At 39.1% G+C, this 27,671-nt stretch overlaps 1 protein-coding gene across 1 annotated transcript in view; it reads right to left on the reverse strand.

The window, feature by feature from the left end:
• LOC139720559 (calcium-activated potassium channel subunit alpha-1-like) overlaps positions 1–27,671 on the reverse strand; it is a 235,292-nt gene that overhangs the window by 138,508 nt on the left and 69,113 nt on the right. The window contains exons 3-7 of the mRNA XM_071631911.1: positions 25,014–25,107; positions 20,606–20,717; positions 11,245–11,396; positions 5,985–6,155; positions 3,567–3,658 (exon numbers count right to left, since the gene is read on the reverse strand). Coding sequence (XP_071488012.1) covers positions 3,567–3,658; positions 5,985–6,155; positions 11,245–11,396; positions 20,606–20,717; positions 25,014–25,107 — 621 coding nt within the window. The remainder of the gene's footprint in view (positions 1–3,566; positions 3,659–5,984; positions 6,156–11,244; positions 11,397–20,605; positions 20,718–25,013; positions 25,108–27,671) is intronic.

A 27,671-nucleotide genomic window follows, 5' to 3' on the forward strand; every position in this document is an offset into this window, starting at 1 on the left:
TATTTTAGTTAAAAGTGAAAGTAATCATGACCCCTTGTAAAACACTCTTGTGTTTGAAAGTCACTCTGGCTCAATGCGTAAGTGAAACTAGACTCCAAACTGGCATTTTGACATACAAAAGTACTAAGCGCTGCCTATGGTGATGGCAATGGTTCAATAGCTCAAGAAGTTGACTTCATACCCTTTTGGCTCCCTTGGTGTACAGACTTGAAACTGGGTGACTTTAATATAACAGAGCCCTTTTCTTTCACAGGGTATTCTCAATGTGCCATTGACCAATATGTCATTACGATATCATTATGACGTCCTGAGCAATATATGCATATAAAATGCAACACATACACACACACACACACACACACACTCTCTCTCTCTCTCTCTCACACACAAACACAGACACACACATATACGCATACACACAAAGCAATGACAAGGAAATTAAAATTTTGCTGCCTGCCAGCAACTGCATATGACGTACATGTAGGCTGATCTCTCGCACATGGTCATTTGATTGCACACTAAATCCGTCTTAAAAATTCTCGGAACCTTCCATTTCATTAACGGATTACGGATTCTTGCCTCTTCCGCCAGCACTTCAAAAGCAAGTATGAAACTTAAACTTATAATCAAATGCCCTTTTCTGACTGACTTAACACCTTTATTCTGCTTCTATTTACATAATTAATCCTTAGCATTTGGGAGCTGGATGTGATATAAATCTACTGAGTCTTTCAGAAATTACCATTTCTTTAAATATAATCTAGTAGTCACCTGGTTAAATGATTGCAAATGTAGACACACATGCATACACACATATACATAGCTGCAAAGGCCTTCAAATACAGACCTGTCCATTGGTTTAATAGCTTTTTATCATCCAAGTTTAATCTGCGGAAGCAAGAGGTCAGACATTTAAAACAAGACCGTGGGCCTAATCCCCTTGTAATGAAATTAAATCGTATTCACACCTTGATCTCCACTCAATTCCCCAGCAATGTGAGGCCCGGGCAAAATGCAATTCTGAAACGACCCACAGCCCACTGCACCTACACATACACAAAGACACTCACTAAGTGATGGCTAAGGTGTTCGCAGTATCACCTCTCATGACTATGGTATAAAAATGACATTGCTAGTGTACACGAATTATGAGTGTCATCCAGTTATAATAGGGGTATTTATGGTGGGTGTGTGTGTGTGTGTGTGTATGTGTCTGTGGACAGCAAGTATTTTCAGTTCTGTACCAGTGCGCTTAGAGATGCCTGCATTAAGCCTTATATAATGGCTATTTATTATTATCATTACTGTCATCGTTATTATTTCCTAGCATTGCCTGCATTGAAAACACTTACACGTGCACACAAATTTACCTGGTATGTATTTGTGACATGCCCAGGGCATATAAGAGCACATTCTTCCCAGAGAATAAATGATCATTTACAATTTAAGGCCGCAAGTGATCTCTACAGCTACTTTCAAAGAATACCTTCTATGTCGTGCTTTTAGTTACATTAGCAGAGATGACACATGTGTCCGCCTTCAGAATGAAACGTGTTCAAAGCATCAAGGTCACACAGGTCACACACTACATGTTTGTTTGTTTTTTTTAAACCGATACTTCCCCTTAAAAAAAAAGTACGAACAAGTGCACGATTACAAAATGCAAACAGCCCCTCGCTACGTAACATACAGAGCAGGATGATTCCTACGTCTTGTCTTCTCCTCCGCACAACTCCCCCCCCCCCCCCCCCCCCCCCCCAACCAATCTAACAGTACTCTGGTTCCTTTGTGTACAGCAGGAACAACAAGCTCTTGACAGTTCAGAAACTCAATTTGTATGTTTGCCAAACATTTTTGCTCCGCCGCACAATTTAGCTCTTGCTGCTGATGTCAGCATTTCTGTTCTCTTCACTTTTTACCCCGTCTTTCCCGTAATTTGCTTTCACCACAAGGGTGGGGGGGGGGGGGGAGGAAGGGGTAGAGATGTAGTATAGAATGGACATATTATGTTTTAGGGGTGTATGTACTTTCTGATGCAATTGCGAGGACATGCGTTAAGCTTGGATGGACGAGATTAAAACATGCTAAGCATAGGTGGCTCCATCAAGGACGTTTGAATTCAAAGAGGGGAAAAAAAAAACAACTGACAAAAGATTCATTTGCCTCCTGAAATATTTGTGGAAAGGCTGGAAAAAGGAGTATGTCTCAAATCTGTCTTCTCCAGAGTAGCATGATGACATTTAAAATGTTCTAGCCACACACTGCTTATCTCTGGCAGCAAGATAATTTTTGTTTTGTATCAAAATATATACCTTCTCCCACTTTTACTGCATGGTTGACAATAAGAGCTTCCAGAAAGTTTGTGTTGAAATCTGTATTTTTATTTTTCTGCCTAAGATCTTAAACACTCCTGAAATCTGGAGACAGCTCTTTGTGGCTCATTTGTGCAGGACATCACGCACATGATCCCATACTTTGGAAATTTCAGGTATGCAATAAACAGGCAAACAACCTTACCAGAAATCACTGAAATATCTTATTCTGCAGCCATTTCAGAGTGATTATTGTTGGTGTCATTTAAATGCATGCAGTCAATTCTACTTAGAGTCAAATTTCTGTCTGTAACTCAAAGAGACTTCCTTTTCTAATTGAAATTTGAAGAGCATCTGCTAGTTACGTCACGCCAGCGGAAAACGTTGAACTTGAAGCTTCTCTTTCCGTGCCAATGGATTCAACTCACGCACAGCTGACTGTTATTATTTACAGAATGTTATGACAAAAAAAAATCGTGTGCTGGCTTGCTCTTGAGTTGTATAATGTTTGCAGAAAATTAATGACTGTTGGCGTAAGGTATTTTTCCTGGCTCGCGAGAAAGCTTGTCACAAACAAACAACAAAGAGATAGGCGAGTTTCCTCTTGGCAGATGACTCCACATGAGGAAACAATTTTTTGCTGCACCATTGATATTTGATTAAGAAAATTAAAATGAAGGCATGTTTTCTGGTGATGGCCAGTAGATATGTAGATATTTGCTCTCCACACCAGACAGTACAGGACAAGTTGAGAAGCAGTGTCAAAAATGTAGTGTAATTGTTTGACTGTCTTGCTTCTGTTTCACTTTTGTCTCTGCCATTTACACACACACACACACACACACACACACACACACACACACACACACACATATATGATATATGAACATGAATAAACTCTCTCTCTCTCACGCCCCCTCGCTCAATCTCTCTCTCTCTCCCTATCTATCTATCTATCTATCTATCTATCTATCTATCTATCTATCTATCAATCTATCTATACAGATTGACAAGTGAGAGATACTGCTCTGAATTAAATAGAAATGCAGAAAATTGCTTCCTGCCATACATACACATACACATACACTCATACACATTCAAATGCATTGTTTGCCCTGATCGATGGGGTAAACATGATAGAAATCATATTTCGAGAGAGGGGTGGGGGATACATATATTTTGGTCCCCAAACTGACAAGTGAGGTGGTGGGTAGGGAAAAAGGATTGCATAACAATTTTTGTAAGTACACTTACTTTTTGCCCTTCTCTGACTGCAGGGAGCCACCGTACTTGGACCTCTGTCCAAAGATTTCAAAGATCTCAGGAACCACTGTGGCAAACAAGGCCTAGACGATGAAAAGAGATGGAGAGAACACACACAAAATATGATAACATGGATTTAGTGTACTCAGTATCTTTATGGTATGGCATTCTACAACATAGGCGAGGCTTGACATTAGCAGTGGCCCGGGGCTGCCAGGAATAGATGTTAGGCTACTACTTTTTAACAAATGATATGTTTTAGTGGCGTAATCACTCCACCAAAAATTGTGGGAGTGTACATTGCTTTTCTGTTTGTTTGTTTTTTCATCTAGAATAGGGGAGAATAACTAATGGCTCAGTGCTAGACAACTGCACGCATTTCAGCCAGCTGCTGAAACAAGGGTTGTCAGAACACCACTAGTCTTCATAGCAAAAAATAGACTAACTTTGGCCATACTAATTTTTCCCTGGGCCAAATTTCATGGTCATTTTTTTTTTTCTATCCAATAGTGGAATTAGGTACATCCCTAGTGAAATATCATAGACACTTCATGAACATGTGTATTCTGAAAAAAAAAATGTTAACATCTCAATTCAATATTAAATATGCTGATGTGAACTAAGTCACAGCACGTGGTAATTTGAAGGCCTTTCCCCATATCTAATTTTCACATTTACGACTATAATGGTTTACAAATAATTTCATGTCTTATAGACATTCCCTCATTTTCTGATGTTTTTCTTTCTTACTTTAAAGTCACGGTAAGAAGTATTCGTAGCATTTTACCATACCTGCTAATTTCCACATGATTACTACTGTTCATTTTATTATCTTAATGTCTTTAGATGATTTTATGTTGTAATGATTTTCTTTACTTCTCATGCTGTCAAGTATCATTGTTGGGTCATACAAAAAAGAGAGAAATTTGATAATTTTAGTGGCACATAAGGACCACCTAAAATAAATGTTAGGGTCGAGCCTTGATAGGTATTCCCTACATTCATTCCTGTACATAGGCTTTATTGGCCATGGTCATAGACTCATCTATCTGTAAGACTGCATCCACAGATAAAAAATAAACTACAAATAGAATCACACATAAATCTGTATCATCAATGATATCATCACAAACACACTACGTCTACAAGCTTAAAGTGTGCAGGGTCGATATAATTTTTGTTCTGTCGGTACAAGTCAACGAATCTGCCTAAAGAAGTGTGAGGTTTCAAGGTGTGATGCAAATACCTGGCAGAGCCAAAATAAAAAATAAGGAAGGCAAATCTATTCCAATTACAATATCTGCAACAGATAATAGAACTAACCTTTCAATGTAGCAGTGTTTGTCTCTCCTAAACTAATTGTCACATACCAATTCCACCATACCTATTCCACCTCCATGTAAAGGAAGATAGATATTATGATCTTTGTAATGATCTATTTTGTTTTTTTAGAATCTATTCTTTTAGCTTCATGTTTAAAACTTCTCACTTGTGGCATGCTGGTTGGTTAAATGTTTAGAGGACAAAACTGCCGTAAAATGAAAATGGTAGGATAGTATAATCTCGCACTCCACCCGTTGCTTAATCCCACTCTCATAGTTCTTTAGATTTAACAACACTAGTCTGATTCAACTGGGATATTACTTTCTTTATATTTTACCAAACCCTTTTATCACTGGGCATTCCTATCTGAAGTTTTTCCTTAAAAAAGAGATTGAAATTGTAAATCAATAGTCTACCACCCTTGAACTTTTATCTCGAGAAATTTGGCTTCTAAATCTCATGAGTCACCACTGGGCCCAGTAAAGTTGATATCTACAGAAGATCACGTAAGGTCAACCTGTAAACACACTGCCTCTGGCATACTTTCGAGCTCTAAGATGATGTTTCTGACTTTGGGCCTATCTTTGACTAATAATCTGTAGGTTTAGTTTCACTGCCTTCTCTCCAATCAGATGTCTACTTCGAGCAAATTCACCCTTCATAAAATGCTCCCCCAGGAGCGCTCCTGAGCCTAGACGAGCCTAGCCTCAAGAGGGGCATAACTTTAGAGCACTCCAGGGCCTGATTGTCTATTCATACAGAATTCAGAGGGATTCAGGAGTGCTCCTGCGGCACTCTAAATGCCCTGTTTACTGTATATGCCATACATTTAGCAAGTCCAATTTTTCATGAAAATTGGGACTTCCCGACAATTTTGCGAGTGATTAAATTCGCAATTGTGGAATAAAGTGTTGAATGGAGAAATGTATGTGTGCATGTCGTATTCATATTGGAATCAGAGTTAATATTTTTGCTTGTTTTTAAATTTGTGAATTGCACCTGAATCACAAAGTTTGCGAAAATAAAAACCCCGCGAAATATTTGGCGTGTAAAGTAAATGGGGAATGAGAGAGATTGTCCTCTCACCAAGCCGCCAAAGATGAAGAACGTGGTGAAGATGCGGCCCAGCACGGTCTTTGCGGCGACATCACCATAGCCGACGGTCGACATGGTTACCACCAGGAGGTAGATGCAGGTCCAGTAGGAGAGCGGCTGCGGGTTGCTGAACTCGTCCCAGGGGTCCCCGGAATTCTCCACCTGGAATAATCATTATCATAATCACAATAATTTTAATCATCATCATCATAATCATATTAATACTAACAATGAGAAAAGCACCCAGAGAGCACAAACCTCTGCCACGCAGCCATACATGCAGAGAATCGCCATCATTTCCTGGAGAAAGAGACACTTTTCAGTCTTGTCTCAAAATCTCGCCTCTCAGAATTTCATCAGCATCTTTCTGCATAATGCGCCTCGAATGCGTGCTCATTGCGCATATGCACACCTCAAATATGCGCAGTTTGAATTTCCTTGTTTGTCGGCCTTATTACCCAATAAAAATCCTACAAAAAAAATCAACAAATAAATCAACACTAATAAAAAGTTAACTTCCTTGGTATGGGTAATAATAACAGCAACTCTCTGTAGTAGTAGTAGTAGTAGTAGTAGTAGTAGTAGTAGTAGTAGTAGTAGTAGTAGTAGTAGTAGTAGTAGTAGTAGTAGTAGTAGTAGAAGTAGTAGTAGTAGTAGTAGTAGTAGTAGTAGTAGTAGTAGTAGTAGTAGTAATAATAATAACAACAATAATAATAATAACAACATCAACAACAATATGGGCTTCTTTGTCCATGGTAGCCTCTTACAGTATTGTCATTGTTTCATCCGAGGGCACTGCCATTATAATTACTCCAGCGTTGCCGGGGGAACGGGATGACAGGATTGCATCACTTTTACAGTTAGTTTCACCTTGGAGATGGTCTCTGCCAACCAAACAGAATATTCTGCAGTGCCATGAGACCATCAAGGGCTTTCCCACCATTAAGACTGACAAGTGATTGCAACATCGCTGTCACTTTAATTTGACAGCATACACCGAGATTTGCGGGCAAAGACATAAAATGTATGGCGCAATCTTCATCTCACGGGGCTGACATCACAAACTTGTATATAGATTGATGGGAGAGGGAACGCTTAACTTATATAATTGTAAATGCCCATGTGCATTAGTGCCCCAAGACATTGATTCCGTCTCATGACAAATATGAAGTGGAAATCCAATGCGAGAATCTCATCATGAATTTTTATGACTCCTATAAATGCACTTTAGTCTGTGGTTGCCAAAAAGGTGTATATAATACATGTATATACCGGTAGTTGAAATTCTTATAAGCACTGGATTCTGATTGGTGTAGACCAATCAAATGAGTATAAATTTACAATTAAAATGAAATACAAAAGACTAAAACAACAAAAACAAAACAAAACAAAAATATACAATCAAGTACACAGAAACTATAAATAGCATCTGCAACAGCATCTGAAATAACACACAGAAATACACTGCAACCACGCTTATGGTGTACATACATGTAAGTTCATCGTGTATTATAATGTATTTCACAGATACATGTACTTCAAAATTTAAACTTATCACCAGTTATCGGTACTTGTATTTTGCAGCCAATATGAATGCGAAACTTGACCATGTATAACTCCTCACTGAAATTATGTTTTGATACTATTTTTTGCGGTGTTCTGTTCTCTTTTATTCTCTCAAATTTCTGACTCATTTCTTTTGTCCAACTCATCTTTTGTTATTCATCTATTCATCAATCCCTTCATTAAATCATTTGTTTGTTTGGATTTTTTATTTCTTTAAATAAAAACATGCTTTTGCATTGGTTGGTGCAAATCTTAACATGTGCCTTAAGCAGTCATCTTTACCCTGCTACTGCATTGCAAGCCAATTCTACTTCAACCCAGCCCAAGGGTCCTGTTTACCTTTGGGAACAGTGATTTAAAAATTGTTCGAGATATCACATTTGATGCATATGTGTAGGTCAGATGTATCACAAAACATTCTACCATGATAAACTTTTGGAATAAAGCCTAAAATATGAGGAGATATCACTATTTTTCTCAATAAACCATAACTGTAAACGGTTTATTCTAGAAACATTTTCGTTATGACTATTATTCACATTTTCTATATCTAACAATACTTAATATTAATCATACTGATTCAATTTTTTACATTGATTGTTTCTGTCCCTAACTCACATCTTAGAACTATTTTGAAGCACTAAAGCTGGGTTTTTGTTTCATCTGCAAATGGTAAATTATGCCTTTAAGATCAGCCCTGACTGGTCCAATCTGGTAGCCTTTGTGTGATGCTCAGTAAATTGCACTGACTGACAATTGTCATCATCTTCAGGTTGCCCCAAGGACAGAAGGCTAACATTCGTCTGCAATCAGATACAGACGGAAGATAAGTTGCACAGTGCCAAGCAGTAACCAGGGAGGGGTATGTGAGGCAAATGGGAAGAAGGGGGGGTATGGAAAAGTGAGGGGAGATGGAAGGGGGGAAGAGGAGGATGAGGAGGAGGGGGGAAGGAAGAGAGAAGAGGGGAAGGGGAAGATGAGAAAGGGGGAGGGGGTGGGTGGACAGGGGAGGGGGAAAAGAATAGGAATAGGAGGAGGAATGGGAAGGAAGGGGGATCCTTGCAATGCCAGAAGCTGAGCAGTGAGGTTGTAACTCACTGTTAACCCGTTGAGGATGGGCTGATATTGCTACAACACGCATTTCCCATAGACACCTGCCCAAGTATACTCGGGACTCGTCTTCAACAGGTTAAAGGCACATAGACCCAGTGGTTTAGTCGAATGTGTATGTGGGCGCATGGCGCAAGTTTCCTATGGAGACCTATGCTATCGACTCCTCATTAACACTTACGCTTTGACCCATTTCCACGAGTCCAAAGAAGTCCGATCCACTGTAGTCAGTGGTCCGATCACAGGTCGGCTCATGATTCGATGATGACAGCTTTAGCAAACTTCTTCTGTGACATCATATTAAGAAGCATGCACCCTGGCATCACTACAGACTGCGTGACGCGCAGAAGACAACGAAGGCAACGTTGCCTAGCAGCACCTACACGCTTTACTCTTGATGACAGCTCAACTTCGGCAATCTTCATCTCAATGCTAACGGTGATATACAAATGATGCACAGGATAGAGTGTGTTAGTGAAGGTGCGGCGCGCTCGAGAGCATTGACAATGGTGCGACATGCATGAGGCGCAGCCGAGTGCATGTTTGCAACCGTTGTCAATACTCGAGAGTGAGCCGCACCTTCACTAACGCCACGAAATAATCCTGTGCATCATTTGTTTTATAAAATGGGTCGAAAACTAACAGCATTATTCACGTACCTTTGTGGGTCAATACCAGTCAGCTACATGTAGCACTCGCTCAAAAGTCAAGATGTCCAAAGATGTTCGTCCCAAACATTTACGCACGTTGCACTCGGAAATCCCGCACATAAGTACTGTACGTACGTACAAGAGTATACGTACACCACGTGTTATGCACAAGAAAGGCCGCCGGCTGTTGTGGCAGCCCGAACTAGAAGCTGTTTACAGGATTGACAGCGCGTATAGTAGCACGTGACGCACTTGTAACAACTGATTGAGTGCGCACTGCTAGTGTAAACATTGTGACGTACGTCAGGCCCCGGCCGTGCATTTACTAAGAAATTAATGCACGCACACGTGACTCATTTCAGCACTTCCAATTGGCTACATTCTTGAACCCATTTTATAATCGGCACTATCATCCAACAGCGCCCCTGCAACTACTGGGTCTACGCACCTTTAACTATAAGAGTAATATAATCTTTACCCAGTCAGGGATATATTACTCATACTGAATAGGATCTGCAACATAAAGTAATATTGACCTGATGTCACACAAGCACTGGAGGTGTCTATCCAGAATGGAGAACTTATTCATCCCTTGTGTTTGATATTATCAATAATGAACAATGTACCACTATATTGTGATGTATATTGTCTATTAAAGAAACAGAAATAATACAAGTTCCATCTGGACTTTACTCACATGTACCATTCCGGTTCTTTTTGGTGTCAGGTATGTACCCTCCTAATACATTAACTTATGAGTTCTGAGAATTGACAAAAAATAATATCATGTGACTTGAGTGATGGACAGAGTACTGGAAGAGGCGACTCATTTGTTCAAGATGGGAAAGGATTTGCGAGTCTCATCAGTTTTATAGCAGAATTATAAATATGCAGTATTACTCTCTATGTGCATAATCTACTAAGTATATCTGCGTGTGTGTGTGTGTGTGTGCATACTTTGAATAAAACTTGCCTTCTGAGAAATTCAGCATACCATGTATACACAGTGTATGTGTGTTCTTTCATGAGCACCATTATTTCAACTGCTTGCAATGTATAGCCTACAAGCTAAAACCATACAGAATTTTTAATTTACAATTTTCACTATCACAGGAAATGCAAGTTAAACAAAAATGTACAGGAGAAGAATATGTAAAAAGAAAAGAAAAGAAAAGAGAGTAATACTCACAATGAGAGAATATGGACAAATGTTATATAATGCCTTTAAGATGATATAATATATGGCTGCAGTGCCCTTGGAACTATCCCTCCCCCCCCCCCCCCCCCCCCCCCCGAAAGATGCAGTAATGCCATTCTTATCCGCCATCCGTCCAATAATCTTGCGATCAGACAACGCTTCGCCCCAGTTTAAATGAGCGGCCTGCGGGACAGGGCACATGCTCAGCAAATCAATACGATTGCCCGCCAATGGATCAATGCGCAAAATGGTTCCGTTAAGACCTGCACAAACATAAGTGTATGTGTGTGTGTGCACTGGTGTGCGAGTGTATGTATACATGTACATCTCGAGAGAACAGTAGGGAACGACTGAATGGCTTAGAAATAATGTATGAATGTAGCATTTGATGTACTATGAGTGTGGAGATACGTCTACTCTGAATTAGCATAAAGAAATTACACTACCATTTTCATCTTCACAGATTACAAAATAATGAAAATATGACTTGCCTGAAGACTAGTATGTGGCAGCATTTTCATCCAGTAATGTTTTCTATTGGAAATTCATTTCATTAACAAACAAAAAAAGTATAATTCAAGAAATTTACTTACAAAAAGCCATGGGTAAACCTTCTCATTTGGTCAAGTCTACTGTCAACTACGAACTATTTGCTAACATTCTGAATTTCTGTCAGGTCCACTATATACAACACCAGGAAACTCAAGGGGTAGATAGTCTTGCTCACCAGGTGTATGATGCCTGCAAATCCCAGCCACAATGTGAAGAGCAGTGTGAGCAGGTTGAGGAGCTTGATGGAGTTGCTGGTCCTGAGAATACTCAGGAACTGCAGGATCTCCGAGAGCTGCATAAGACGTAGGGCTCGGAGAAATCTCAAACCTGGGCAATAAAATAGAGAAATATATTGTATGAATTATTAAAATACAGTCGACTGTACACTGAAAAAAATACTAAACAGCAGCATCAAAGTATGAAAGAACGACCCTATACTAATAGCATCCTGTTTGCACAAAAGTAGGAAAAAGACCTCATGTATAACTATACAGTATTGGCGGAAACATTCAACAAGTCACAGTTGCCAATAAAGAGTATCACAAAAAGATAGTATATAGATAGTGAGTACTCCAAGCACTACAAAATAGAGATGTCAAACAACATAGTTACACACCACAAAATATCTGTGCACTTGTACCATCATACACAAGCACATACACATAAACACACACACACATACAAGTACGGTAAATATTCACCATATTGCCCTTCAATGTGTCACTTTGTTAATATTTCTTTGTGCTCTGACATGCTGCTTTTATGTAGTTCCATTTCCTCAGCTTTTCTCTGCTCATTATCAAAGCTTTTAGAACAATTTTTGACATTCTGTAAGTTCTTGTGACAAATGTCTGTGGTTCACATAGCATATCAAATGATGTCAAACATATCAAGAAGGATAAGACAGAATTCATATTCATTTCTATGCACTGCAGATGAAGATATCAGGTATACCTGGCTCTATACTTCTACTCCAACATTTAGGTGATTATAACTGTCTTGAAACTGTAAATTCTACAAATATAACTAATTCTATAAATGTAAGTGGGCCCCGTTTTATCAAAATATATAATCAATTATAAATTTCCTTACCACACAGGCTGCCATAGACTTACAGTTGAAATCAACTATATAATCAATTTCAACTCTTCATAAAACAGGGCCCAGATTATATGAATGTTACTATAAATTCTAATCAATTGCATAAAACTGCCAAAGGATAACAAACCTACAATTAGAGTAATCAGGTGTTTGTCAAGAATTTATCACCCAGCAGAAGACATTTGACACTGTGCACTTTTTTTATGAAAATGCACTCCACGATCTAATAAGAATTTCTGATACCTTCCATTTTTTTTTTATTTATTTATTTATTTTTTTTGGGGGGGGGATAAATTCACCATTTTGCTGTTCTTTCTGTCATCTCAGTTTATTGTAAACCGCATTCACTCTGCACTGTGAATGAATGAGATTTTTATTCCGTTTCAGGGCTGGAACATGGAACAAATTCTCACAGGCAGCCTAATGACTCCTGGGCTGTCTGGCCAACTACAGTCTGGTAGATAATCGTATGCACCGAAAGTTTGTCTGGTCGGACCTTTTTTTTTTTTTTTCTTCCCTTATTTATCACTGGGATACGGAGGTCGTGACAAAAGTGTGGCAGGCAGTAATTAGCAGGCGCGTCTTTACCGGAGGAAGAGTGAGTGAGTGAGTGAGTGTGTTGTCAATTTGGCGCGTATTCTCCAATTTTCGTGACCTAATGAGAAAGACGCATGACGACATGGAGGCGTAGGTTGGGTAGAGGAAGGGGGGGGGGGTCATGCATTGTAAACGAGATGCAGCTCTATCTGAGTACACAGAAGTCAGTGCAGTCTCATCACATGTGAGGGGGGAGGGAAGGGGGTTGCAAAAGTCCAATGAATTTCTCCATTTGTTGAGAGCTAGTTGAATCTAATAAGTCGAATTGGAGTAAATCAAATTATTCTGTAATTGATGTTGCTGCTAATTAGGCAATGAATGCTTATAAGTAAGCAGCCGTGAGACTGGCAGCTTTGGGTCCCCTTGGAAGGATCGACTGGCAAGGGCAATACGGTGCCTTGCATACGGGCACACAGCTACTGCAAGGGGATTTGAACCCGGGACCTTATGATTTATAGTCTGTAGTTTTATCTATGGGCTACAACAGCTCCTCTGTGGGCAGCTCTCACAGTGAGTCAGTGCCCCTTCATGACAATAGATCACAATTTATGTTTGTAATCAACACACATCATTTTACACAGGTCATTTTACATATTTCATGAGCTGAAGGTAGCCAACCACATGTGAACATTGTAGTTATTTTCAGTACATGTATTTGTCAGCAAAATCAAATAATCACAGTAGTTTTGGCTGGATTATTAAAGCTACAGTTGTAAATTGACTGAAAATCAAGTCATAGCATTTTTAATCCCATGATTTGATTTTGAATGTAGTGCTCAAGAAGTGCAGTACAGCTCTAACAAGAAAACAGGTATTACAATGATAAGCCATTGTGTCTTGGACTACAGAAATATTCTCAAAATTCATCATAAATGAAATAATCTCTGCATTTTGGTATTCAAAACACAAGCAAAAAATTCTAGGAAATTGTTTACTGCCCATCAATGAATGAATTCATATCACACACATGATTTCTTCACAAAGGTTTAAAGGGGAAGGCTAGTAACTGATCAGTGGGAATCAGTGGAAATGCTGGGAGATGATTGTTCCAATCCTTATGGGATTCATTCTAGAGTTCATTGTATATCTATTGTTGTGTGAAAATGATTTGCTTCAGAATGGTCTCATATTCAAGTAATGTGCAATTTAATGCTTCCAGGTTAGCGTCCCTGGTCAGTGACGGAGCATTAATCTGCACATTACTTGAATATGAGACCGTTCTGAAGCAAATCATTTTCACACAACAATAGATATACAATGAACTCTAGAATGAATCCCATAAGGATCGGAACAATCATCTCCCAGCATTTCCACTGATTCCACTGATCAGTTACTAGCCTTCCCCTTTAACCACAGCACCCAGGTTTGCTTGGCCCAGTGTCCTGATTAATGGGCCTGACTCAAAGGTCTATCTGGTCCAAGGCCTATCCCACATAAAGTCTGTCTGGCTGATGGTCTATTTGACACATTATAAAAGTCTGTCTGGCCTGAGATCTGTCTGGTCCAAGGTCTATTCAACACAAAGTCTGCCTGGCTGAAGGTCTATCTGACACAGTATAAAGGTCTATCTGGTCCAAGGCCTATCCCACATAAAGTCTGTCTGGCTGAAGGTCTATCTGGCACAGAGTAAAGGTCTGTCTGGCCTAAGATCTGTCTGGTTCAGGGCCTATCCCACACAAAGTCTGTCTGGCTGAAGGTCTATCTGACACAGTATATAGGTCTGTCTGGTCTAAGGCCTATCCCACACAAAGTCTGTCTGGCTGAAGGTCTATCTGACACAGTATAAAGGTCTGTCTGACCTAATGTCTGTCTGGCCGAATATCTGTCTGACCCAAGATTTGTTGTGCCTGTTGGCCTGTCTAGTCCAAAGGTCTGCCTGGCCCAAGGCCTGTCTAGTCCAAAGGTCTGCCTGGCCCAAGGCCTGTCTAGCCCCAAGGTCTGCCTGGTCAAATGTCTGTCTGACCCAAAGTTTGTCTGGTCCAAAGTTTGTCTGGCCTTAAGGTCTATCTGGCCCTGTAGGTCCATTTGGTCCAAAAGTCTGTCTTGTCCCAAGGTTTTTTTGGCCAAAGGTCTGCCTGGCCCTATGAGCTATATTGCTCAAGACCTGCCTGGCCTAAAGGTCTAGCTGATCCAGGTCCATGGTCTGTCTGACCTATGGTCTATGTGGCCCAAGTTCTGTCTAGCCTAACTACACGTACTTACAAGGGTGGCATACAGGATGTTTAACAAGAGCAAAACTAGGAGAACTGATGCAATAAATGTTTCTTGGTTGTTGCAGGGTTGTTGTCATTTTGCTGGTGTTGTTATTGTTGTTGGGGTTTTGTTTTTTTTGACACCAGACAAAATTGGTACAGAAGAATTCCATGAGTGGGAACACATTTTCGGTTGCCCCTGAGCCTCATTCACATGTGGCAATGTCATCCTCTGTCTTTTGTCACTATCCATGAAACTCACTGGACCATGGGCCTGAAAGCTAATATATCATTCGCTCATTGCCTGTGAAAGACAAAAACACTCTGGACTTGCCATCTATGACATATTTGAGGAGGGGGTGGGGTGGCAGGGGGCACAACTGAGCTGTGGTGTCCACTAGGTAGTTTTGAGAACTCACTCTTGAGATGCAGACTTTGCATTTTCAAAAGGTGCTTACTGGGCTCTTTGACTACTAAAGAAATATGTATCCATACAAACTTTCCCCTGAGAACCCAGTTACAAGCTATCTAATTGAGATATCATATGGAAGAATACTTTTCTGGTGATCAGGAATAATCTTTCTTACCAAGGAATACATAAAACTATATCATTACCTGAGAACCAGAAGGCAGTACCCAGTATTGTTGTTGTTGTTGTTGTTGTTTTGTTTTTGTGGTTTGTTTGTTGTTATTGTTGTTGTTGTTTTTTGGTTTGGTTGTTGTTGTTGTTGGGGTAGTTGGGTAGTTTTTTTTTAGGGGGAGGGTATTTAATTACTGGTATCACATTGTAGAGTTTGATCTCCTCTACATTATGGGGTCAATTTTAAGAGTATTTTCATTTTCACTTAAAGGTATAAAATCAAAACCACAAGGGTGCCTTTTTACCCAATATTTGGATCAATGCTTACATATCTACCATTATTTATCAAATAAATAAATAACTCCTTCATGAAAATGGATAATTTCATTTCTATTTGCTCTCAAATCCTAGAATGCAATAGCGCCCTTCTGGTTCTCAGCTGACGATATGAATAATGCCAACAAAATGGTCTGCCACAAGTCTGTTCGGGTGCAGTTCGTTATTCCAAAGGTCCGCTATTTCGAAGGTTCGTTATTCCGAAGGTCCGTTAATCCGAAACACACAAATCCCCTATACCTAGAGGTTAATTAATCCGAAAATGAAAAAGGGTTCGTTAATCCAAACATTTGTGGCGTTATTCCAAAGGTTCGTTATTCCGAAGATTTGTTAATCCGAAAATGATATTCGGAATAACGAACCTTCGGAATAACAAATCTTCGGACTGAAGAGCCTTCAGAATAACGAACCTTCAGAATAACGAGCTGTAACCGTCTGTTCACATCTATTATTTGGAAACCCTGGGTATACAAGTTTACCATGCTTGCACAAGGAAGCCATGTGATGATACCCTGTAGTTACCTTTGCCACGGGAGGAGGTTATGTTTTCGTTACCGTTGGTTTGTTCGTTAGTTAGTTAGTTAGTTTGTCCGTGTGCAAAATAACTCAAAAAGTAGTCAACGGATTTGGATGAAACTTGCAGGAAAGCTTTAAAATGATACAAGTAACCGATGATTAAATTTTGGTAGTGATCCAAGAATTTTTGGGGAATTTATGTAGGATTTTTTATATTATGGCAGGTGTGGTCAACGAACTTGGGAGTTCAGGCTGCACGTATTTGAGGTTTGCATGCGCGCACTAAAGTGTACGCTCCACTTTCTGCTAGAGCGAGGCACACTGTGCAGCTGAGGGTTTATGACGTAACAAAGGCTTCTATATTGGGAAATCGGGCAATTTTTCAGCATGTATACCTATGGGTGGAAATCACTGATCTCTATGGAAGAGCCCAAAGAATGTTTCCCCAGTGTTGGAGAGGAGAAAAATCTCTTTGGGAAGAGCGAGATCATCGGTGGAAAGTAGCTGCTTGGCGGAGGCCTTGCGCTCTCAGAGTGCTTTTCTAGTTTCATAATGTATTGTAAATACCATGAAGGTTGTCTTTAATAATCATCCTTGGTGAATGAAAAGCTTGCTAGAAGTCCCTCCGATGTTTACCTACTACTCTACACTGAAAAAAGTAAAAGGCGGAAGATAAAATGCATGCAGAAAATTCCTCAACAGTCATGAAGTTACAAGGAACTAAGTGTGTTTACAAATCTTATATAGATTCTACGGTAAACACATTCTCCCCTTTTTTTCTGTAAAAATGCAATGAACTACATACATTTTGAAACTAACTCACTCTTAATGAATTAAAACTGTCTAGGACAGTTCCTGGCAGTATTTCCTTATTCCCTGTTGTTCAGTAGCACAGAAAACCAAAACAACTACAATTGCTTCCTATTTGATATAGAATACTTCCTCTTTACAGTGGAATTTCCTCTTTGCTGCTATGCAAACATTGCATCTGTTTACTCTAAGTCAAAATGCCCTGTATTGCTTGTATGTTAAACTTTCATTCCATGGATGGCAAAAAAAAAAAAAAAAAAATAGCATCTGAAATGACATGTTGGACAACTACACCACTCTCACTGATGGCAATTTGGAATGACTATCTATATTTACTCGCAGCAACGCTGCTAACAGGAACCTGGTAAACCAGGTTTCCATGGTGTCAACTGAGTATAGGAACCTGGTATACGGCATATACCAGGTTTCCAAAATGTGGACAAGACCGTCTGTATTCATAGCCTACATTCACAAAAATTTGTGTTATGCTGCCCAGAAAAATGGCTTTGATGGAAAGATTAGAGTTTCTTCTGTCAATAACTGCCCTCTTTCTGTATGAAAACTGTGTGTATCATTGCCCAATTTATCCTTTTTTTCAATGAAGTGTTTGCTTGTTTTGCCATAAAACTCATCTGAAGATGTACATAGCGATCAAGGATAAGCTCAGAAGATTTTGACTTTTGTTGACCCCATTTAGGAGCCTCTTTTGTGTATAACAAAAGAGTTTGTAAGCCTATCAGCACATGCTCTATTCATACATGTACCTTGCGCCCGATCGATATTTTACATTGTTCAATGGCACATGCAGTTGACCGTGGAAAGGCGCTACATGTACCGCTTGACTGCTTTTGCACAGGTGGATTACCAACCTGTCCATTCTCTGTCGACCTGCATAAAACAATCTCATTTAATAGAGGGCACTGAAGGCTCTCAGAAAATTGTGGAAGGAACAGGTTAAGCACAGCCATTTTGCTGCTTTCCGCTGATCATCAAGCCAAACATGAGATAACATCAAGCAGTCAGCAGACAGCAGACAGCAGTTACAAGTGGGATAATACAGCAATTCATGTGTTACAGCTCCCAAACTGGTCGATAAATAGCACTTCGGGCCTCTTTCAAACGGTTTTAAAAAGTACTATACACATCTACAGGACTTTATTATTGGGTCTAATAAAGTCTTTAACCCACCCCTCCCTTTTTCCTCAATCATATCTCTTTGATTAGCCTCCATCATTCTTCCTTACACTTGCCGATTCTGAAATGAGAGCAGTCTCGAATCCATATTTTTTATTATCAAGTACCATGCAGAGATATGGCGATTAAAAGAGTTCATTCCCCGGGACATGCTCGCCATTACACTGCAATTCAAGTACCCTTGCTGAGCAGATGAATCTATATAAACCAGCCATGTCCTCCGTAACCATGCCAACAGAGCAAAACTGCTCTTGACCCAGTAATGCGAACTACCTCCAGCAGGGATGCATGGGGGGGGGGGGGGGGGGGGGGGAGGACAGCATTCCAGCAAAATGGTTTAGTGGGTCCAGCGTGCCAAAAGAATGGCCTGACTGTTGTCTAGATCTAACTGCAAGTACCCTCAGTGTAGTATTTAATTGTGTTTGAGGCAGGGCAAACAGAAGAGCATGATAGATGAATATGTTCTTTGCACAAATGACAATTTAGAATCTTTCATGAAATCAAGAGAATAATAATGCAGGGGGGCGAAGCTATGCTATGACAGATCTTTATCACTTATCGCCCTCTGTGTAGATATATTTGTTAGATCGCAGCTGCTGTTGAAAATTCAGAATTTAGCTTCCCAAATCTCTTCTGTTCAATAGTTTCCAACAAACATGTAGCACCATTTGTTTTCTTTGGGCTTCTTTTCCTTTTTTAAGAAAACTTTTAAAGGGATGGTACAGTATTGGTGGAGATGAGAATTGGGCTTTTAACTTTTTGCGAGATACCATGAAAACACTTATGATATAGTACAGAGCATACCATTTTAAGAGGAATTCAAAGTTTATTTGATGAAAATCGGGTTTGGAATGACTGAAACATCCAAAAACAAAGTAAAACAAAGCGATCATAACAAAGTGTGAGTCCAACACTTTATTAGAATTGCCCCTTTTTGGATATCTCAACCATTTCAAAACCAATTTTCATCAAATAAACGTTGAATTCCTCATAGAATTACATGCTCTTTCATATTTCATAAGAGGTTTCTCATTATCTCACCAAAAAATGTTAGAAACCTGAAATTAGGTCTCAACCAAAACTATACGATCCCTTGAATGTGTGAAAATTTTTTGCTATATAAACAATTAATCTCTCTCATCACTCTGCATATCTGTGCCAATGAATGTCGGCCAGAAACGTGCGCTTGCCATCGACTGCTTCAGACGAGGGCATGATGCCGGAACGCGACCCCGACCTGCATTTAATACACCACAAATGCCGCATGACACCGATGCCCAGATGAGCACACACTAATGCACCCTCCTTCCCCCCTCTCACTGCCCCATACCACAGCCATCAACCCACTTCTACTTAGAAATTCATTTCACATCAGACACTAAGGCAGTTGATGATATTCTTTTTTTTTTCCTGTTCACCAAATACTGCCAACCTGTGCATGTGTGCAATATACACAACCGCAACGACATCTTGCAGTGGTCGTGTAAACACATTAACACAATTTCCACCCACTGGTTGCTTAAAATGGCAACTTGTATGGCAGACATTATTCAACTTATGATCACATGAAGACATGTACACAGAATTTAGGTATCCATTATAGAAAGGTAAACAAAATGGGGTGGGGGGGGGGGGGGGGGACTGAACAATGTACCCGATATATCCAAGGACACAAAACTGCATTTTGCTGGTCACTAAACTGTGTGTAAAATACTATTCCACTTCAACCTTTCATAGTTATGGTTATCACCGGCACTATACACATTTTGTGTGTGTATTTGTGTATGTGTGTATGTGTGTGTGAATATGTGTGTTTACATAAAATATTGTTACTTATCTATAAGAAAATCTTTACCCATCTCTATGAATGTACACACATATACACACAGACAGGCTCATATATAAACATTAAACACAAACAGTTCAAAAAACAAGGCACATTCATGCATTCATAAACTCACACACACAGCTCCATAGTACAGATATACACATTCATACATGCATGCATACACACATACATGTACATACATACATACATACATAAACAAGTACAGACATGAATACACAAAGATACATACAAATGCATTCATTAATGCAGGTTACCAAGAGATCTTGGAACACAAATAGAGACAGACAGACAGACATACAGAAATACTGACACTCAGATGTACAGAGGCTGATATACAGACAGACAGACAGACCGCACTTACCTAGCCATGTTCTTGACATGTAGATGGAGACAAAGATTGGAGGAATGGTGAAGAAGTCGACGACGGAGTTTAGTGAAAGCCAGAACCAGAATTTGTCCTGAGATGCTGTGAACTGTAATCACGAAAAAAAGAAAATGATTTTCTTTTTATAATAACAAAATCAGAAAGGGATTTTTTTTTTCATAATGATAAAATCAGAGAAATTACAGTAGATTAATAAAGGCCCCATATCAAATCCAGGCATACATATTGTTTTATAAGTGGTGACATAATGAATGTGCGTCCAAAGGTGCCATGTTTACTTTGCCACCTCAAAAACTACTGTAAAAGTGGATATTTTTGCGCGACTAATTTTTCGCGCTTGGCCGGGCAAGAAGAGTTTCGCGCATTTATAATTCCGTGGAATCAAGACATCAACTACATGTACTGGAACATATGGCACACAAAAATATTTGCGTGCTTCTATTTTCGCACTAGCTTCTGGCTGTGCGAAATACGCAAAAATTTCAACACTGCGAAAATTTCCACTTTTACAGTATTTTGTGCAGTTATTGCCCAGTCTGGTAAGGCACTTGCTCTCAATCTTCATTTACTGACTCTTTCTACAACTTTTTTATGAACAAAATTTTACAAAGAGTGCACATACAAAATATGATGACATTAAGGGTACGTTTTGGATTTGTGATACAAATGAGTATAATATGATATAGGCTTATCATAATGAATGAACTTATAAATTGTATTTTCTTTGCAATGGTTCATATATTCGACAACTGGATTTTATCTGCCTTTTTTAACCCTTTCAGTTAATAACAAGTAGGCACCTCCTTCTCTGTAAGTCCTCTTTTCCTTTTATGCTGGTTTTAATACATTTCAAATGTCTGCTTGTAATGTCTTTTTTAAAAGGCCACTACCCTCACTTTCTTCATGGATGTACAATCAATATTTGATATTGATATCCCAGTGGTCCATTAAATTATTAGCATTGTCCAGGGAGAAGAAAAATATTCATAAATCTTGATGGCTGGTAATCTGCTGTCTTCGGCGTCATCACTGTTAGCACAATCCCATCCATGGCTCATGAACCGACGAGATGGAGCGAATCAAGAGTCACGTCTGCTGCATGCTCTGATCTTACGAAGCACTTTCTAGTAATATTCTACGCTTCTATGGTTGTAGCAATTCTGCCTGTGTGTTTGATTCTCTATATCCACAGGTCTCTGTGCACCCTGTATTCGAGAATGTGTTAGAGTGTTAATTGGCTCCCTGTTGAGTTATCACTGCAATTGATGCAACATATTCAATCCTGGGGGGCATTTCATGAAGCAGTTTGGTCGGATATTTTTTGGACAAACTGTTACAAGCTACTGAAATCCTTGCATCTGATTGGCTGAGAGCAAATTTGTCCGACAACTTTGTCGGACGAAATGCTTCATGAAATGCCCCCCTGGCCTTTATACACTGTTCAAAATCATGCCCTTAAGGGTCGTATATCCCCTCTGCAAATGTCAGAAAATTTCAAACAGTTGAAGAATAATGTCTCCCAACATAGTGTGTATAAAATTTCATGGTAAAACACTTTAGAGTTTTAAAAATAGAAAAGAAATGAAAAGCTAGCCCTATCTGTTACTCAAGAACAAGTTCTAATTTTGTACCATGAATGACACTTGGAACTTTTTTTGGTCAAATAAATTCACTGGAAATCTATAGTATTGTTTTCCCCTCTAACACAGAGAAGTTTCCAGTTTTTTTATTACTAAGGAGGGATCTGAGTTATCTACTTCTACAATATATCAAGGTTGCAAAAGGGACACACAAACTTAAAATAAGAAAACTGGCATCTGATTTTTCACACTGTGACCAACACCCAACTTTCACATATCATGGCTAGTTTATATCAAAAGATATACAGTTCAATTCAATCAAATTCAATTCAGTTTACCTGATAGACAAAAACATTTTGCCAGGCAGTGATCACATGCAAGATAGGCCATTATTGATAAAAATGATCAAAATGTTCTTTTTCTGTAAACCATACAAAAAACAAAATATGGGCACGTTCACAGAATGTCTTTTCACGAGACACAGACTTGTGAACTGACAATACGGTAAAATAACATATCTGCAAGTGAGACTATTAAATCAAAATATCACATCTTCTCTTCCAGCTTTATGTTTGTTTGTTTTTTTCAATATTTGTTACATCTGAGGTACAAAGCATACTTGTGCAACAATCAAGATAAGAACATTTAACATATCAGCATATCCCGCATCTTGTTTTCATATTCTTCTCCTCAGAATGGTGGTGGATTTTTTTTTTTTTTTGAGCATGCAGCTGCTCGTCGTAGCTCACTCCGCAACACAAAAGTGCGAGTCCGCCGTGCGGGCAGACAAGCCGCCTGGGTAAACAGAAGGACTCCCTCGTGTGGGGGAGCCTGGTAAAGTGCTAAATGAGATTACATGAAATGTTATCTGCATGATCCATTCCGAGTCAATACGACGAGAAATTCTCACTCGGGGACCCCGCTCAGCGCACAAAGCTCATGAAGTGGAGTGGCTCGGGCTCTTTGCCCCACCGTTTCCTAATTGAACTTTCTGCCGGCGCGCATTCCGCCATGGCTCCTGTTTGCAAGGGCCGTGAAATGAACAAGGGTAGGGCATACAGGGAGGAGAAAAGTTCTTTGAATGCGCTGTCAATGCAGTTGCCCTCAAAATGTCCATGAAGGAATTAATTCAAAAATTTGTAGATACTATGCAACTTGGTGGAGTTACGGGGCTTTCTTTACTCACCTTGAATTTGTACCGCATGGGTTAATTTGGGTATGAGTCACAATAAAATATGTTTCAGATATGACTTTCCTACACAGCTGAGAAAGACATAGCAGTTCATCGAAGATTCCGGCTTTCTTTTCAATTTTCAGTTGTCCACACGTGCAGTTTCTTATTTTCATTGCCAGAATACAAAGATTTAACATGAAACACATGATTTTCATCATACCTTATGTATGCTGCCTGTTTTTTTTTTTTTCTGGGGAGGGGGGTTATTCTTTTATCTATTAAAGTTTAATCATCTCGGTGATTAAACTTACAACTCTGCAGAATGTGTTGTATCATACTGTTCTAGAACAATCATTGTGTGTAGGCTACTTTGCACTGGTGTATATCCTGACAATGTATGACCGTCAAATTGGATCACATTATTTCTCTGCACAAAATGATATTACTGTGGACTTGCTGAAGCTGATTATGATTTCCAAATATCTTGGTATCAATTTTTCTTTCAAGGAACATAAATATCTTTTTAAAAAAGTAATTTTTCAGGTCCCTTTTTTTCTTACCCTGATATAACAAGAAATGTGATGTAGCATGGCTAGCCTTCTTGGCCTCAAGATGGTTCTCACGACGAGGTTCTACCATTTTATTACTACGCATTTGGCTCTGGGCAACAACGACAACTTGCAAAGTGATGAGTCCAGTCCACTGACTAAGCATCCAAAGGTGGAAACAACTCTTCTGCATTACAATGGTAGGATCGTTGCAGTATAGACCAATTCGGTTTGCGTGATGTTTATTAAGGCAATTTTGAATGGGGGTAGGGGGGAGGGGGTTCAAGTATGTTCAACAAAAGACAATTAATGCACTGATACAGCAATGCACCTGGTTTATTGCATAATCCATTGCAAGTGCTTTTGTTCTTTGGAAGCCCCCCAGTTACGGCCGCCATTGAGTTACAGCGCTCTGAAGTCGGATTCATCTACAGTGAGTAAATGCCGTGGAGTGCTAACCCTTTCAGTGCCAGGTACTTTCGACAGTGCGTAAAACGGTTTTCTTTACGAATCAGCACTCAGAGCACACACAGGGTTAAACAGGAGATCCGAGGTTCAAATCCAGCATGGTGCTTACATCCTCACAAGAGCTGTTTCTCTTATTACTCTGTTGCCATCTCGACCCAAGTGAATAAACAAATACCTGGCGATGCTGGAATAGTGTAAACTATACGTGGCATGAAACTTACGTTAACCCATTGAGGACGGTATGATTTTGCTACAACACGCATTTCCTATAGACACCTGCCTGAGTATACTTGGGACTCATCCTCAACAGGTTAATGGAAGCCGACAACCTTTCTTCCAACATGAAACCTTTGCGAGTCGCCACTGGCATGCAATGCACTGTGCAGGCATACATTTTCGCATGCATTTTTTACTCGGGGAAAATTTGCAAATCTTGGCTCCTCGCGAACTTCCCTGAAGTTTCATGCACACAAATACTTGTGGTTTTACAGTAATGATGATAATAATGTCAGGGTTTCAGAGAGAACAAAGCTTGCATTAATCTGACTCTGCGTGAGTGGATAAAACTTTATAACCAAAAACATAAGATACATATGTATTTATACACAACTTACCCTCAGAATAAAGTAGAGCAGAAAGAATAGGTTGAAGGCAAGATCCACCTGAAAGATGATGTCCGTTGATATACTGAAACATCTCTCTATTGGTCTACACATAGAGAAGAAACAAACAAAACAAATGTGTGTTAAAACATGGCTCCAAAAACACAAGAGTTGAAGTAAATATCCTGCAAAACTTCCAATGCATTCCTTCTTCCCCCCCAAACCAATCACTAACTTTAACGCATCGAAGCACTGTTTCAGGAGTGACATAGGGCGTATATAGATTTTTCAAGATATGGTACAAGTTTCTTACAGTCTACGGACTGAGAAACATCCAGATTTCCAAAAGGTGAATGCCTCCTGTGACCATTGCAAACAGGGGCAGATCAGGTCAGACATCAGATATATTTCACAGCAGATTGAAAAAAAAAAAAAATCAAAACACCCTATAGCTTTACCCTAAACAATACTGATAGCTTTTATCATCAGAGAGAGTGGACAGCCCGCTGCCATCATTACGGATTATCATGGTTGTCTCTCTCGCTCTATTTTCTTTTCTTTTCTTTTTACCATCTGCCTATCATCAAGATGACCTTGCAAGTTATATTCAAAATAATGAACATACTATACATATATGCATATATATATATATATATATATATATGTATATATATATATATATATATATATATATATATGTATATATATATATATATATATATATATATATATATATATATATATATATCCCTAGTTGGCACCTTGGGGAGACATATTGGGGGGAAGTGTCTTCATTAGGGAGACTACTGGTCATTAAGGAGACAATTTTCGTGTCTCCATTGCGTAAATTGCCATTGAACATGTATTTTAAAATTTGCATATAAAACAAATGGAAATGTCTTCCAAATGACCCATCTAGGAGTATATATATATATATATATATATATATATATATATATATATATATGTATATATACCGGTATATATATTTAGCTACATTATCCTGGTGATGAAAATGCTACTGGAGATGTGACAGACTTATAATGGAAAATAACACATGTCACATACTGGAGCAAACAAAGAGGGTCACTGTTGCTATTAATGCTAAAAATTTCCTAGAACTTCATTTGAAAGCTTCAATAATGTGAACCATAATTGACGAGCAGTCCAATTCAGCCCCTAACAATGCTAGCTACTGCGAGGCTACCGCACACGGCCACTGAAACTCATTCCTGTGCACTGGCTACTAACACAAACAGCAAGAAAGAGAAAAAGAGAGAGAGAGAGATAGAACGAGAGAATAAAGAAAGCTCAAAGGGAAGAGAACAGCCATACATCCCAGACGAGGCCTCATACATAATCCCCTTTGCTGAATAACAAATTGACTAGACCGGCGGTAAATGCCCCGTGAATAACTGATATCCAACATGATTGCATGTGCACGAAAGTAACAGCCTTAAGATATATTTCCCTTTCTAAACACTTCTACATGGGGGGGGGGGGGGGGGGGAAGATGTTGCCAAGGATGGTCACATTGTATTCTATGCTATAGAATGAAAAAAGAAGATATGAACATTATCAATCACACAGGTGACAAAGAACGACACTGCTAATAAATTGAGAAACTCTCTGCATAATGCAGCTGTGTGCAAGGCATGCAGCATAAATCAAGCAAAACCAAAATGATGATCACTCGAGCATAAACCACAACAAACCACAATAGAACAAATAAAAACTGACAACAAATGAGTGCTAAGCAGCCCCAGGATACCAACTATCAATGACTAAATGACAAGTCATAAAAATAGATCTAAAATTGATGATTAGAAAGAAAATGAGTATGATGAAGACAGTCATGAATTCAAATAGTACTGTAATGTCATGCACTTATATATGAGATGAATATATCTACATTGTATACATGTACATCTATATAATAGAAAAGAAAGCAAAACTATGCCATGTAAGTGATCGGCATTGCTTATCACTGTTAGAGTGCTATTGTATATACTACTTATAACAAATGTATAACAAATAGTTAGTGAATTTAGTAAAATCAGACAACATTCAAAAGTGGAAATAAGCAGTACGTGACCCTAATGGGTGAACAGTATACAGTATAAGCATAGCAGCATACAAAGCGCAACTGAAAAAAAAATATTACAAATAAAGTTTTCAGGACCTGGCCTTGTGGTCATAATTTTACTTCACTTACTTTCCAGCCAGCTCAGGCTGATCAAATTTGCACGCTTAAAAATTTCAAATAATCATCAGGTATGAAGGTGGCTGGCATTGCATTGACATGACAAACTTTGCACAGAAAAAAAAACAACAACAAAATTACAAAAAACCAGCATCACTTGACACCATTTAACATCAAATTATAACATACCATAATTTTCTACACATGTACATTGGTTCACACACACACACACACACACACACACACACACTAGCCACACTGCATTTTGGTGAGCATGCATTGCCATGTTAATACTACTACAGACGGTGGCTAGACCTCTGCGAACACACGTGTTGGGATTGGATATATCATTCATTTAACGGCAGATGGAACTGAGCTCTCCCCTTCCCAAGATGCAACAGAGGATTCTTCTTCCTTTTTTTTTTCATCCTTTCTTCTTTTATTCTTTCAGAAATCTTGGCATCGTA

This window comes from Diadema antillarum, unplaced genomic scaffold, assembly GCF_040938485.1.
Source record: "Diadema antillarum isolate AM-2024a unplaced genomic scaffold, OU_Dant_1.0 scf00000129, whole genome shotgun sequence".
Taxonomy (NCBI): Eukaryota; Metazoa; Echinodermata; class Echinoidea; order Diadematoida; family Diadematidae; genus Diadema; species Diadema antillarum.